The 12511-nt window shown below is 55.0% G+C and overlaps 1 protein-coding gene across 1 annotated transcript in view; it reads right to left on the bottom strand.

The window, feature by feature from the left end:
- The window catches only part of PCOLCE2 (procollagen C-endopeptidase enhancer 2), a 50453-nt gene extending 42364 nt beyond the window's left edge, over positions 1–8089 (bottom strand). Inside the window, exons 1-2 of the mRNA XM_029076309.1 lie at positions 7907–8089; positions 5840–5948 (exon numbers count right to left, since the gene is read on the bottom strand). Of these exons, the coding sequence (XP_028932142.1) occupies positions 5840–5948; positions 7907–8007 (210 nt within the window). The 5' untranslated portion in view covers positions 8008–8089. The remainder of the gene's footprint in view (positions 1–5839; positions 5949–7906) is intronic.
- Between the last annotated feature and the right edge of the window lie 4422 nt (positions 8090–12511).

Below are 12511 nucleotides of genomic sequence, written 5' to 3'. Positions count from 1 at the left end.
CTGTGCCAGCTCCTGTCCCCCGAGACAGAGGATGGGCTCGGGGCTGCGAGCACTCACAAATAAAGATGCCGCAGACTGACAGTGGGGGCTTGGGAAGATCAGGAGGGCCGGGGAGGGCCTCCTCCTTAACCACCTGTCCCCTGGCCCTTTCCCTGTCTAGAAGCAAGTATTGCTACTAGCTAGGCCAGGCACTTTTTTGTTGGCTTTTTGTTTTTTAAATAGTATTGTTAAGCATTATCAGGCGCTGTACTGAGCACTGGGGTAGATACAAGTTATTCAGTTTGGATGCAGTCCCTGTCCCATGTAGGGCTCACACTCTTAATCCCCTTCTCATAGATGAGGTAACTGAGGCCCAGAGAAGTGGAGTGATTTGCCCCATATCACACAGCAGACAAATGGAATTAGAACCCAGATCCTTCTGACTTCCAGGCCTATTCTCCATGCACCTGGGCATGCTGCTTCTCTGATGTTCACTGAGCCCCTGAGGCAAGAAGGAGGGGATCTCAGCTCTCCGGTTTCTCCAGAGCCCAGCGCTGCTTTTGGGCCACCATGAAGGACAAAACCCTCCAGCCTCATGACTTCAAGCCCGACCCAAATGGGCCAGCCCCAGGGGAGAGAGGGTGGGGGCACGCCTGGGGACCTGAAGCTCCATCTGGCCCTTGGGGATTTGGCTGCACCACTCTCCGAGGTCTGTTCCGTCTCTGCCCAGGCCACCCCCACTGCTATCTACTTGGGGGGGGCCCGGCTCCCCTTCCTGCCTCCCCCGTTCCCCCCCACCCGGCTCAGGCTATCCATGTTTGGTGAAAAGGGCTCTAGTGGATAGAGCATGGGCCTCGGAACCAGAAGGACCTAGGTGCTAATCCCAGCTCTTCCATGAGTCTGCTGTGAGATCTTGGGCATGTCACTTCACTTCTCTGGGCCTCATTTATCTCCTTTGTAAATGGGGATTAAGACTGTGAACCCATCTGGGACAGGAACTGTGCCAACTTGATTTGCTTGTATCTACCCCGGTGCTTGGTACAGTCCCTGTCATAAAGTAAGCACTTAAATACCTTTAAAAAAAAAAAAAGGAAATAATCCCAAACTGAAAACGTTTGGGATTAGCGCTAGCCTCTCTCTTGTATGTTTGGGAGAGAACTGCTGGTTCAAGGTGACTTATAGGACCCTCCATGAGCGTGCCCTAGCCCAGACAGGCGGGCTCATGGCCGCCCAGGATAGGATCCCGGTTCACCATCGTTAATTGGGCACGAGCTTCCCCGTGGGTGCGCCACATGCCCTCTTTCTCTTCCCTTCCCTTGCCCGGCCTGGCCTTCCCCCCGGTCTCCCCTCTGTGCCCCTCCCCCTCCAGCCAGGCGGCTTTCCCTTTTGCCCCACCCTCCCCCTGCCCCACAGGATTTCAAAACTCCGTCCCGGTTGGCTGGCCAGCCGGCCGGCCCTAGTGCCAGGCTCGCCGTCCAAGCAGGAGTGAGTGGTTTCCCAGAGATGTGTGACTGCATCAGCCCAAAGGCAGGCCCCAGCCCATCTTGAATTTAACTAAATTCTTTCTGGCTTTGGCCGGGTTTCAGGTGCTGGTTTCCAGAGTGGCGGAAAGGCTGGTCCAGCCCACAACACCGAGGCCGAAGCAACTTGGAATAAGACCCGGGGGATCGGGGTCAGAAGTTACGTGACGTAGTGGATAAAACACCGGCCTGGGAGTCGAAAGGTCATGGGTTCTAATCACGGCTCCTCCCCTTGTCCGCTGTGTGACCTTGGGCAAGTCACTTAACTTCTCTGGGACTCCGTTACCTATCTGCAAAATGGGGATTGAGACCGTGAGCCCCACGTGGGTCACGGATTGTGTTCACCCTCATTAGCTTGTATCCATCCCAACGGTTAGTGCAATCAGTGCCTGGCACATACTAAGCGCTAAACAAATACCAGTGTTATTATTATTATCAGCCTTGGTTTGACAAGCAGAAAAAGTCTTCTCCCCAACTGTCTGGAAAACTAACACGACGTTTAAGGTCACAGTCCTACCCCTGCCAGGACTTGCAGTGCCAGGTGGCAAACGGCGCTCCAGGGAGGGTGTTTAGAGAGTAAGGGGTAAAGTGTAAGTGCCCTGTTCCAGCTTGGGAGGGTGGCTAAAAGGGAAGGGGTTGGCAGATGGTATGGAGAGGGCAGGGAGGTGGGGGGAAGGCAGCAGCAGGTCGCAGGCCAGCAGAGGTGGGGGGGAAGCTCCCCATCTGCAGTGACTGGCACCCCGGATGCACTCTCACCCCGACCCCTCAGTCACCTACAGCCCCAACTCCCCAAGGTTGAAGAAGGGGGGGTTTCCCTCTGAGGACAGTGAAAGGGTTGATAAGAGGAATCTCAGAGAGTTGTTTGAATTCCTCTAAAGTCCCGAGTTCCAAAAATTAAAGCTGAATCATCCCGAGGAGTTGGAACCCATCGACCTGGCCCCCTCTCGGCACCGTTCAGGGAAAGGAAGAGGCCGGGCGGGCGGCTGTCCCAGCAGGCTGTGGGGAAAAAGGCAGGGCCAGTCCCGGCCCAGAGAGAACCCCGCCAGGGCTGGAACCGGAACCTCAGGCCCGCCGAGGCCCTTCCTTGTGGCCGCACAAGAGAGCAGCTGCAGCTCCGGCAAGAAAGAGCGTTTTGGACTCTTGGGCTAGAAGCAGCTGACAGGAATCGGGCCAGAGTGACAGCTCTTCCTTCTTCAAATGATAATAACGATAATAATGTTGGTATTTGTTAAGCGCTTACTATGTGCCGAGCACTGTTCTAAGAGCTGGGGTAGATACAGGGTAAGCAGGTTGTTCCACGTGAGGTTCACATTCTTAATGCCCATTTTCCAGATGAGGTAACTGACGCACCGAGAAGTTAAGTCACTTGCCCAAAGTCACACAGCTGATGGGTGACGGAGCAGGGATTAGAACCCATGACCTCTGACTCCAAGTCCGTGGTCTTTCCACTGAGCCACCCCCTTCCCCTCCCTGGGCCCCGCCTCGCCCCAGAGGGCCGGACACCCCGACCGCATCCCGTCGGCTGGCGGGGGGAGACCAGAGTCCTCCGAGCCTTTAGTCTCCATGGCTGTTTGTCTCGTTTTCCGGGCCAGCCGGGGTGGCACTGGAGAGCTGGGGGGCATTTTACACGGGCACGGAGCATGGAGCTGGCACGGCGGATGAAGCTAGCACGATAGGGGCCAGAGGATGGTAGCTGGGGGAGGTGGATTTCCCTATAGGAACCCGCTTGGAGAGGAAGATGGGGGGGTGGGAAGGAGAAAGGGCAGTGGTCATTTTTCGAGGTAGACAAAAAAAACCAAAACTTTTCCACGACTAAATCGAGGTTCTCATATCAACCTGGGTCAAGTACGCATTGCTCGAACCCCCTTGTGACTATTGTAACACAGCAACCAGCACACGGGGACTTCTGCTGAGGCTGTGGCAGACTGGGAGAAAGCGTGTGTACACGTGCACGCATGTACACACACACGAGACACAGAATGCTTTTAAAGAGGCAGTGGGGGGCCTGGTGGAACTGGTACCACAGGAATAGGCATAATAATAGTTAGCGCCTTCCCTTTCTCTCCGGGATGCTGGGAGATGTGAAAGTGCTTTAGAAAAGCAAAAGCACTCTATGGATTCACTGTTGTTATTGTTGTTTTTATCGCTATTACCCAGCGAGGGAAAACAAAGTTTGAGTGCAGCTCGGCGTAAGAATTAATCAAAGTCAAATGTGCCACAGGGAAAGATGTATTTTGGCAGAATAATTGTCCCTGCTTTACTTCCACAGGATTCGTGCCTTTGCTGAGAGCAAGCTGCGAGTTGTGTTGGATAAGTCTCAAAGTTCATAGTGTAGGAAGCAGGTTTATATTTAAAACCCATAATTAATAACTTAGGGGTGGCAAAATTAATGTTTCTGGATGTACAGCCCCCACTATAAAAAACATCAGGCACCCTAATGAGGCTGCTTCCACTTCCCTGCCCCCATAATCCCCTTTCCACTAAATCACTGAAAGATGTACAAAACCTGCGATCAGAAGACCTGTTTGGAAGCAGCATGGCTCAATGGAAAGAGCTCGGGCTTGGGAGTCAATGGTCATGGGTTCTAATCCCGCCTCTGCCACTTCTCAGCTATGTGACTTGGGGCAAGTCACTTAACTTCTCTGTGCCTCAGTTACCTCATCTATAAAATGAGGATGAAGGCTCTGAGCCCCACATGGGACAACCTGATCTCCTTGTATCCCCCCAGTGCTTAGAACAGTGCTTCGCACATAGTAAGTGCTTAAACATTATTATCTGTGTTTTTTGTGCCACACACTAAGGAACCATTCCCTCGGGGCCTCTTTTCCTTTCCTCGAGCCACAGTACAGTGGTCTGCAAATTAAACCATCTGGAATTTATCACCCCCCGCAAATTCTGGAAATCTCAGCAGCACACTCTGAATTTCCAAGTCAATATTCCAAAATCACTGCCTGCTGTTCCGGGGCTCGGAAATCACTGTGCCATGCCCTGCTTTGGGTGACGCCGACAGGAACCGGCACCATCAACCGGATTTCCACGGAGTAGGACTCCAGCAGAGCCGGAACCCCACAGGGAGGCCTACTGCGGAGGGGGAGGCCCTCTCTGTGGGTGCCACCTGCTCTTTGTTCATTCATTCGTTCAATAGTATTTACTGAGTGCTTACTATGTGCAGAGCACTGTACTAAGCGCTTGGAATGTACAATTCGGCAACAGATAGAGACAATCCCTGCCCCATGACGGGCTCACAGTCTAATCGGGGGAGACGGACAAAACCAAGACAACATAATCATGATAAATAGAACCAAGGGGATGTACACCTCATTAACAAAATAAATAGAGTAATAAAATCCTCACCCAAGCTGTGCCCACACCACACTGGGCTCCACGACCTTGTCCTCCCCCTCCCTCGGGCCTCAGAGAGGCTGGGGCATCGGCAGTGAAAGCTTGAGTGGGTAAGGCTCCCCTCCCCTCTATATTTACAAGGGGTGGCTGGGGGGAAAGCTGGTTACATGATTAAATATAGTTGTCCTTCAGTTCAGAGTTTCACCCACGGGAATAATGATCTGAGGTAGCGGGTCTCCTCCCAAGATGTAAAACTATCTACCGGTAAAGCAGGGTTGTTCCTGCCCCAGAGCCTGTGTTTTGGCTCACTGAATGTCCATAAACCCTGCTGGGTCCCTCCCAGGCACTTCCCCTCGCCCCTCAGGGATTTCTCCGTGTGGAGGAATGGAAATAACCCCCTCAGAGGTCAGCGTGCCTAAGGAAAACCCACAGACCGGGGTAGTCTACAAGTGCCTGGGGCTCAGGTTTCTGAAGCCAGGAAACTTTAGTACAGTCAATAGGGCTTTCCCAACCCCTCTGCTTGGGCGCTGGAATCTGTCCAGGTGTCTGGCACTAATCCCATCAATGAACTACCTCTAGCAGCAGAGACCCAGCTCCTCCACTAATAACCGCCCCAAACACTGGCCAAGTCAAGCATTTCTCCCCCACAGGCTCCACCCCTCCCCCTGAGCCGGCTCCAAGATGCCCAGGGATTCTTTTTATGGTATCTGTTAAGCACTTACTATGTGCCAGGCACTGTCCTAAGCACTGGGGTAAATACAAGCTAATCAGGTTGGACAGAGTCCCTGTCCCACGTGAGGCTCTCAGTCTCAATCCCCATTTTAAAGAAGAGGTAACTGAGGCCCAAGAAAGTGTAGTGACTTGCCCAAGGTCACACAGCAAACAAGTGGCGGAAGCCGGATTAGAACTCGGGTCCTTCTGACTCCCAGGCCAGGGGTCTATCCCCTAGGCCACTCTGCTTCTCCAGTGAGGTCTCAGTAACGCTGGCCTGTGCTTACTGTGATCTTCCAGGTGCACTTGCTGTTGGGAGGGTAGACTCCGGGGAAGCCCTCGCTGCCAAGAAACCCGGTCTCTCCGGACAGTACGCCGCCGCACGTGAAAGCCGGTCTACCGAAAACAAGAGGGAGGAGCGCCTTCAATCAACTAATCAATGGTACTTATTGAGTGCTCACTTTCTTTTCTGTGATATTTGATAAGCGCTTACTATGTGCCAGGCACTGAATTATGCACTGGTGTAGATACACACTAAGCAGGTTGGATGTAATCCATGACTCCTCCCTCCCCCCCCCCCCGCCCCATAGGGTTCACAGGTTTGGGAGTCAGAGGATGTGGGCTCCAATCCTGGCTCTGCCACTTGTCTGTTGTGTAACCTTGGGCAAGCCATTTAACTTCTCTGTGCCTCCATTAGCTCATCTGGTAAAATGGGGATAAAGACTGTGAGCCCCACGTGGGACAACCTGAATACCTTGTATCTACCCCAGCACTTAGGCCTTCCCAGACTGAGCTTCCTCTTTTCCCTCTGTTTCCTCTGCTGCCTCTCTGCTCCCCTCTTCACCTCCCCTCAGCTAAGCCCCCTTTCCTCCCTTTCCCTCTGCTCCTCCCCCTCTCCCTTCCCCTCAGCACTGTGCTCATTTGGATATATTTCTATTACCCTATTTATTTTGTTAATGAGATGTACATCCCCTTGATTCTATTTATTGCTATTGTTTTTGTCTGTCTCCCCCGATTAGACTGTAAGCCCGTCAGTGGGCAGGGATTGTCTCTATCCGTTGCCGAATTGTACATTCCAAGAGCTTGGTACAGTGCTCTGCACACAGTAAGCGCTCAGTAAATACTACTGAATGAATAAATGAACAGTGCTTGGCACGTAGTAAGCATCTAACAAATACCCTAATTATTATTATCGATCCTCATTTTACAGATGAGGGAACTGAGGCACAGAGAAGACTTGCCCAACATCTCCCAGCAGACAGATGGTGGTGCCGGGATCAGGACCCGGGTTCTTCTGACACTCGGGCCCGCGCACTAACAACTTGGTCATGCCCCTTACTGGGTGCAGAGCATCGTACTAAGCACTCGGGAGAGTACGCTACAACGAGACGGGGCGGCTGAACAGCCTCAGCTGGTGGGTGAACCACAAATTGGGACGATCCCAAAGAACCCGTCAAGTGGGGCGAGCACACTTGGAGCAAATTAACAAACACTTTAAAGTCCTCGTCGGGCTGGGTGCCTCTTAGGGGTCCAGGTGGAAGGGATAGCGGGGTCGGAGGCCAATCCCAACAGTCACCTGGCAGCACGGGCATTTACCTGGTTGTGGTTTTCTGAAGACTGGAAAGCTCTCCGCTATTTTGGCCTGATCTGGTGAATGTGATTAAGTTAAAGGCAGAGTGGCCCTCCCCTGCCCTCTCCCAGCCCAGTCCTGCCCCTGCGGCTGGTTAACTGGCACTCGGGCTGCTGGGTTCCTTGGACACCTAAGGTTCTGACCTCCACCCCCCCCTCCCGGGTTCCCTGGGCACCTCGGATCCTGACCCTCACCCCCTCTCCTAGGTCCCTTGGGCACTTAGGATCCTGATCCCCACCCCCTCTCCTGGGTTCCTTGGGCACCTAGGATCCTGACCCCCACCCCCTTCTCCTAGGTCCCTTGGGCACTTGGGATCCTGATGCCCACCCCCCTCCTGGGTTCCTTGGGCACCTAGGATCCTGACCCCCACCCCCCTCTCCTGGGTTCCTTAGGCACCTAGGGTCCTGACCCCCCACACCTTGGGCACCTAGGATCCTGACCCCCACTGCTCTCTCCCGGGTCCATTGGGCACCTAGGGCCCTCATCATCCCCGCCCCCCTCTCCCGGTTTCCTTGGGCACCTAGGGTCCTGACCCCCACCCCCCTCTCCCGGTTTCCTTGGGCACCTAGGGTCCTGACCCCCACCCCCCTCTCCCGGTTTCCTTGGGCACCTAGGGTCCTGACCCCTCTGCTCTCTCCCGGGTCCCTTGGGCACCTGGGGTCCTGACCCCCGCCCCCCTCTCCCACCGTCCGTCCGTGTCCCGTCCCCTGTCGGGGGCTCCTACCTGTGTGTCGGGAGGTGGCGGGGGGCTGCGGGGGCTGCGGGGGGCGGCAGGGCGGGCAGGAGGGCGAGCAGCAGGGCGAGGAGGCGGCGGACACGGGGCATTTCTGGGGCTGGCGGGGCGGCAGGACGCCCGCACTGGCGCAGGGACGGGGACAGGCGGGCGGGGGCTGCACCGCCGCTCCTCGGTGGACGGGCCGGGGGCGGGGCCGGGGCGGGGCCAGGAGACAGGACAGGGGAGGGGGGCGGCAAGGACCAGGGGGAGGGGGGTGGGGGCAGAGGACAGGGCCTGGGGGGAGGGCCCAAGGACCGGGGGTGGGGACAGAGGACAGGACTTGGGGGGCCCAAGGACCAGGGGGTGGGGGCAGAGGACAGAACCGGGGGAGACCCAAGGACCAGGGAGAGGGGGAGGGGGCAGACGACAGGATCAGGCGGTGGGGTCGAAAGACAGGACCTGGGGGGCCCAAGGACCGGGGGGGTGGGGTCAGAGGACAGGACCTGGGTGGCCCAAGGACCAGGGATGGGGTCAGAGGACGGGACCGGGGGGACCCAAGGAGCAGGAGTGGGGTCAGAGGACAGGACCAGACGTTGGGGTCGGAAGACAGGACCTGGGGGGCCCAAGGACCAGGGGTGGGGTCAGAGGACAGGACAGGGGCGTGGCCAAGGACCGGTGGGGGGCAGAGGACTGGACCATTCATTCAATAGTATTTATTGAGCGCTTACTATGTGCAGAGCACTGTACTAAGCCCTTGGAATGTACAATTCGGCAACAGATAGAGACAATCCCTGCCCAGTGACGGGCTCACGGTCTAATCGGGGGACACAGACGGACAAAAACAAGACAACATAATCACGATAAATAGAATCAAGGGGATGTACACCTCAATAACAAAATAAATAGGGTAATAAGAATATATATAAATGAGCACATTGCTGAGGGGAGGGGGAGGAGCAGAGGGAAAGGGGGCTTAGCTGAGGGGAGGGGGAAGGAGGAGGGGGAGAGAGCAGAGGGTGGAGGGGGAGCAGAGGGAAAAGGGGAAGCTCAGTCTGGGAAGGCCTCTCAGAGGAGGTGAGCTCTCAGTAGGGCTTTGAAGAGGGGAAGAGAATTAGTTTGGCAGAGGTGAGGAGGAGGGGCATTCAAGGACAGCGGGAGGACGTGGGCCAGAGGTCGACAGTGGGATAGGCATGAATGGGGGACGGTGAGTTGAGTGGCAGAGGAGCGGAGTGTGTGGGGTGGGGAGTAGAAAGAAAGAAGGGAGGTGAGGTAGGAGGGGGCAAGGGGATGGAGAGTCTTGAAGCCCAGAGTGAGGAGTTTTTGTTTCGTGTGAAGGTTGATGGGCAACCACTGGAGGTTTTTAAGGAAGGGAGTGACATGCCCACAGCGTTTCTGTAGAAAGATGATCCGGGCAGTGGAATGAAGAATAGACTGGGGTGGGGAGAGACAGGATGAAGGGAGATCAGAGAGAAGGCTGACACAGTAATCCAGCCGGGATGTTATGAGAGCCTGTACCAGCACGGTAGCCGTTTGGATGGAGAGGAAAGGGCGGATCTTGGTGATATTGTAAAGGTGAGGCCGGCAGGTGCTGGTGACCGATTGGATGTGTGGAGTGAAAGAGAGAGCAGAGTCAAGGATGACACCAAGGTTGCGGGCTTGTGAGATGGGAAGGGTGGTGGTGCCCTCCACAGTGATGGGAAAGTCAGGGAGAGAACAGGGTTTGGGAGGGAAGATAAGGAGCTCAGTCTTGGACATGTTGAGTTTTAGGTGGCGGGCAGACATCCAGGTGGAGTTGTCCTGGAGGCAGGAGGAGATATGAGCCTGAAGGGTTCGGGAGAGAACAGGGGAGGAGATGTAGATTTGGGTGTCACCTGCGTAGAGATGATAGTTGAAGCCGTGGGAGCAAATGAGTTCACCGAGGGAGTGGGAATAGATGGAGAACAGAAGAGGGCCAAGAACTGACCCTTGAGGAGCCCCTACAGTTAGTGGATGGGAGGGGGAGGAGGAGCCCGCGAAGGAGACCGAGAATGAATGGCCAGAAAGATAAGAGGAGAACCAGGAGAGGACGGAGTCCGGGAAGCCAAGGTGAGATAAGGTGTGGAGGAGAAGGGGATGGTCTTGCCCCAAGGTGACCCTGGGGTACCGACCATCTCAAGGTCAAATGCTATCTCGTGACCTCCCGAGCCAGCAGGCGGAACTCGGAAGTGAGGGTGGGACACGGCCCCCACGACACAAACTACCAGATTGACAGCCCAAGCTGGGAATACAGAAGGTGCCCCTCGCCCCCGTGCCAATCAAATTAGGAAAGGAGGGGAGGGGAGGGCAGAGATTGGATAAACTGAGGCCGGAAGCTGGAATGGCCTAAGGGCACAGGTGTTAAATACCTGCCACCTCTAACCTTCTGTGCAGGGGAATGGGACTTGCAGCAGCCCGCTGCAGGTCGCCTCTGTCCAGAGCGTGAGAAGGCCGCTCTGCTTGCACCGAGTGAGGAGCTGTGGGATGGGTGAGTGTCCCGTCCTGCTGAGAGCTCGTGGGGTTGGAAGCCAGATGCTTCACCATAGGTATGTAATGTTTAAAATGGATTTGATGTCTAAGTGGGTGCCTCCCGAGTGGGAAGTGAACAGGGTGGGAGCTAGCCGCCACACCGAGTGCCAGTAACCATAAGTGGGTAATGCATAACTGGGTTTAACGCATAACTGTAACTCATATGTGTATGTAACTCATTAGTGTTTATCGCGTAAGTGTATTTAACGCAAAGGTGGATTCCTCCTGGGTGGGGCGAGCACATGGTGGGAGCCAGCCGCCTCACCATGTTGTGAGTAAATCATAAGTGGGCTCGGGTGTCCACCCACACGTGAGTAACATGTCAGTGTATTCCTCCCGTTAGGGAAGCTCTAACACCATATTCCCCCCAAAGGGGAAGCTTTAACACCATATTTCCCCCCAAAAGGGAAGGCCGATTGTTGCGTCTAAATAATTAATTAATTCACTTGGCCCCGCGGAATAAATTCTATGCAAAACTCAGGTTTTCCATCCCCGACCTCTCTCTTGCCACGCCGATTCCGAAAGAACCTGTCCCTGGCGACGGGTGACAGGTCTACAGTGTCAAAGGCAGCTGAGAGGTCGAGGAGGATTAGGATAGAGTAGGAGCCATTGGATTTGGCAAGAAGGAGGTCATGGGTGACCTTTGAGAGAGCAGTCTCAGTAGAGTGGAGGGGACGGAAGCCAGATTGGAGGGGGTCCAGGAAAGAGTTGGAGTTGAAGAATTCAAGGCAGCAAGTGTAGATGACTCGTTCTAGGAGTTTGGAAAGGAAGGGCAGGAGGGAGATAGGGCGATAGCTGGAAGGGGAAGTGGGGTCAAGAGAGGGTTTTTTTAGGATGGGGGAGACATGGGCATGTTTGAAGGCGGAGGGGATGGAGCCGTTGGAGAGTGAGCGGTTACAGATAGAAGTCAAGGAGGGGAGGAGGGAAGGGCCGATGTTTTTTATAAGGTGAGCGGAAATGGGGTCCGAAGCACAGGTGGAGGTGGTGGCACTTGCGAGGAGGGAGGATATCTCCTCTGAGGATACTGGAGGGAAAGATGGGGAAGTAGGGGAGAGGGTTGGGGTGGGGGGGAGGCCGGAGGGGGACGGGTGACTTTGGGGAGCTCAAACCTGATTGTGTTAATTTTCGTGATGAAGTAGATGACCAGATCGTTGGGGGTGAGGGATAATAATAATAATAATGTTGGTATTTGAGCGCTTACTATGTGTAGAGCACTGTTCTAAGCTCTGGAGTAGATACAGGGTAATCAGATTGTCCCATGTGGGGCTCACATTTTTTAATCCCCATTTTTACAGATGAGGTAACGGAAGCACAGAGAAGTTAAGTGACTTGCCCAAGTTCACAAAGCAGACAAGTGGTGGAGCCGGGATTAGAACCCATGACCTCTGACTCCCAAGCCCGTGCTCTTTCCACTAAGCCATGCTGCTTAAGGGGAGGAACAGGGGGCCTAAGGAGAGAGTTAAAAGTCCGGAACAACTGACGGGGGTGGCGGGCACTGGTGTCAGTGAGGGAAGAAAAGAAGTTTTGCCTGGCAGAGGAGAGGGCAGAGTTAAGGCAGGAAAGGATAAATTTAAAAGGGATAGGGTTGGCTTGGTGCTTCGCCGGCAGCGCTCAGCTGCTCCAGCATAAGAGCAAAGGAGGCGGACAGAGTCGGTGACCCAGGGCTGTGGGTTAGTGGAGCGAGAGCGGCGGAGGGAGGGGGGATGAGAGAGTTGAGATGAGTAGAGAGGGTGGAGTTGAGAGCAGTGACTTGATCATCGAGAGTGGGAAGAGAGGATAAGGAGGCAAGGTGGGGAGAGATGCTTTTGGAGAGACGGATGGGATCGAGAGAGTGAAGGTCTCTGTGGGGGAGTAGTACAGATTTGCAGGGGGAGAGAGTGTGGGAGAGGAGGCAGGTGAGAAGGTTATGGTCCAAGAGAGGGATTTCAGAGTTGGTGAAGGAGGAGATAGTGCAGCAGTAGGAGATGACGAGATCGAGGGTGCGACCGAGTCGGTGAGTGGGTGAGGTGTGGTGGAGCAGGAGGCTGGCAGAGTCGAGGAGCGATAGCAGGCGGGCGGCAGAGGAGTCAC

Source organism: Ornithorhynchus anatinus, chromosome 1 (genome assembly GCF_004115215.2).
Source record: "Ornithorhynchus anatinus isolate Pmale09 chromosome 1, mOrnAna1.pri.v4, whole genome shotgun sequence".
Taxonomy (NCBI): Eukaryota; Metazoa; Chordata; class Mammalia; order Monotremata; family Ornithorhynchidae; genus Ornithorhynchus; species Ornithorhynchus anatinus.
The sequence above is the reverse complement of the archived record's forward strand: the minus strand, read 5'-3'. Positions and strand labels throughout refer to the sequence as shown.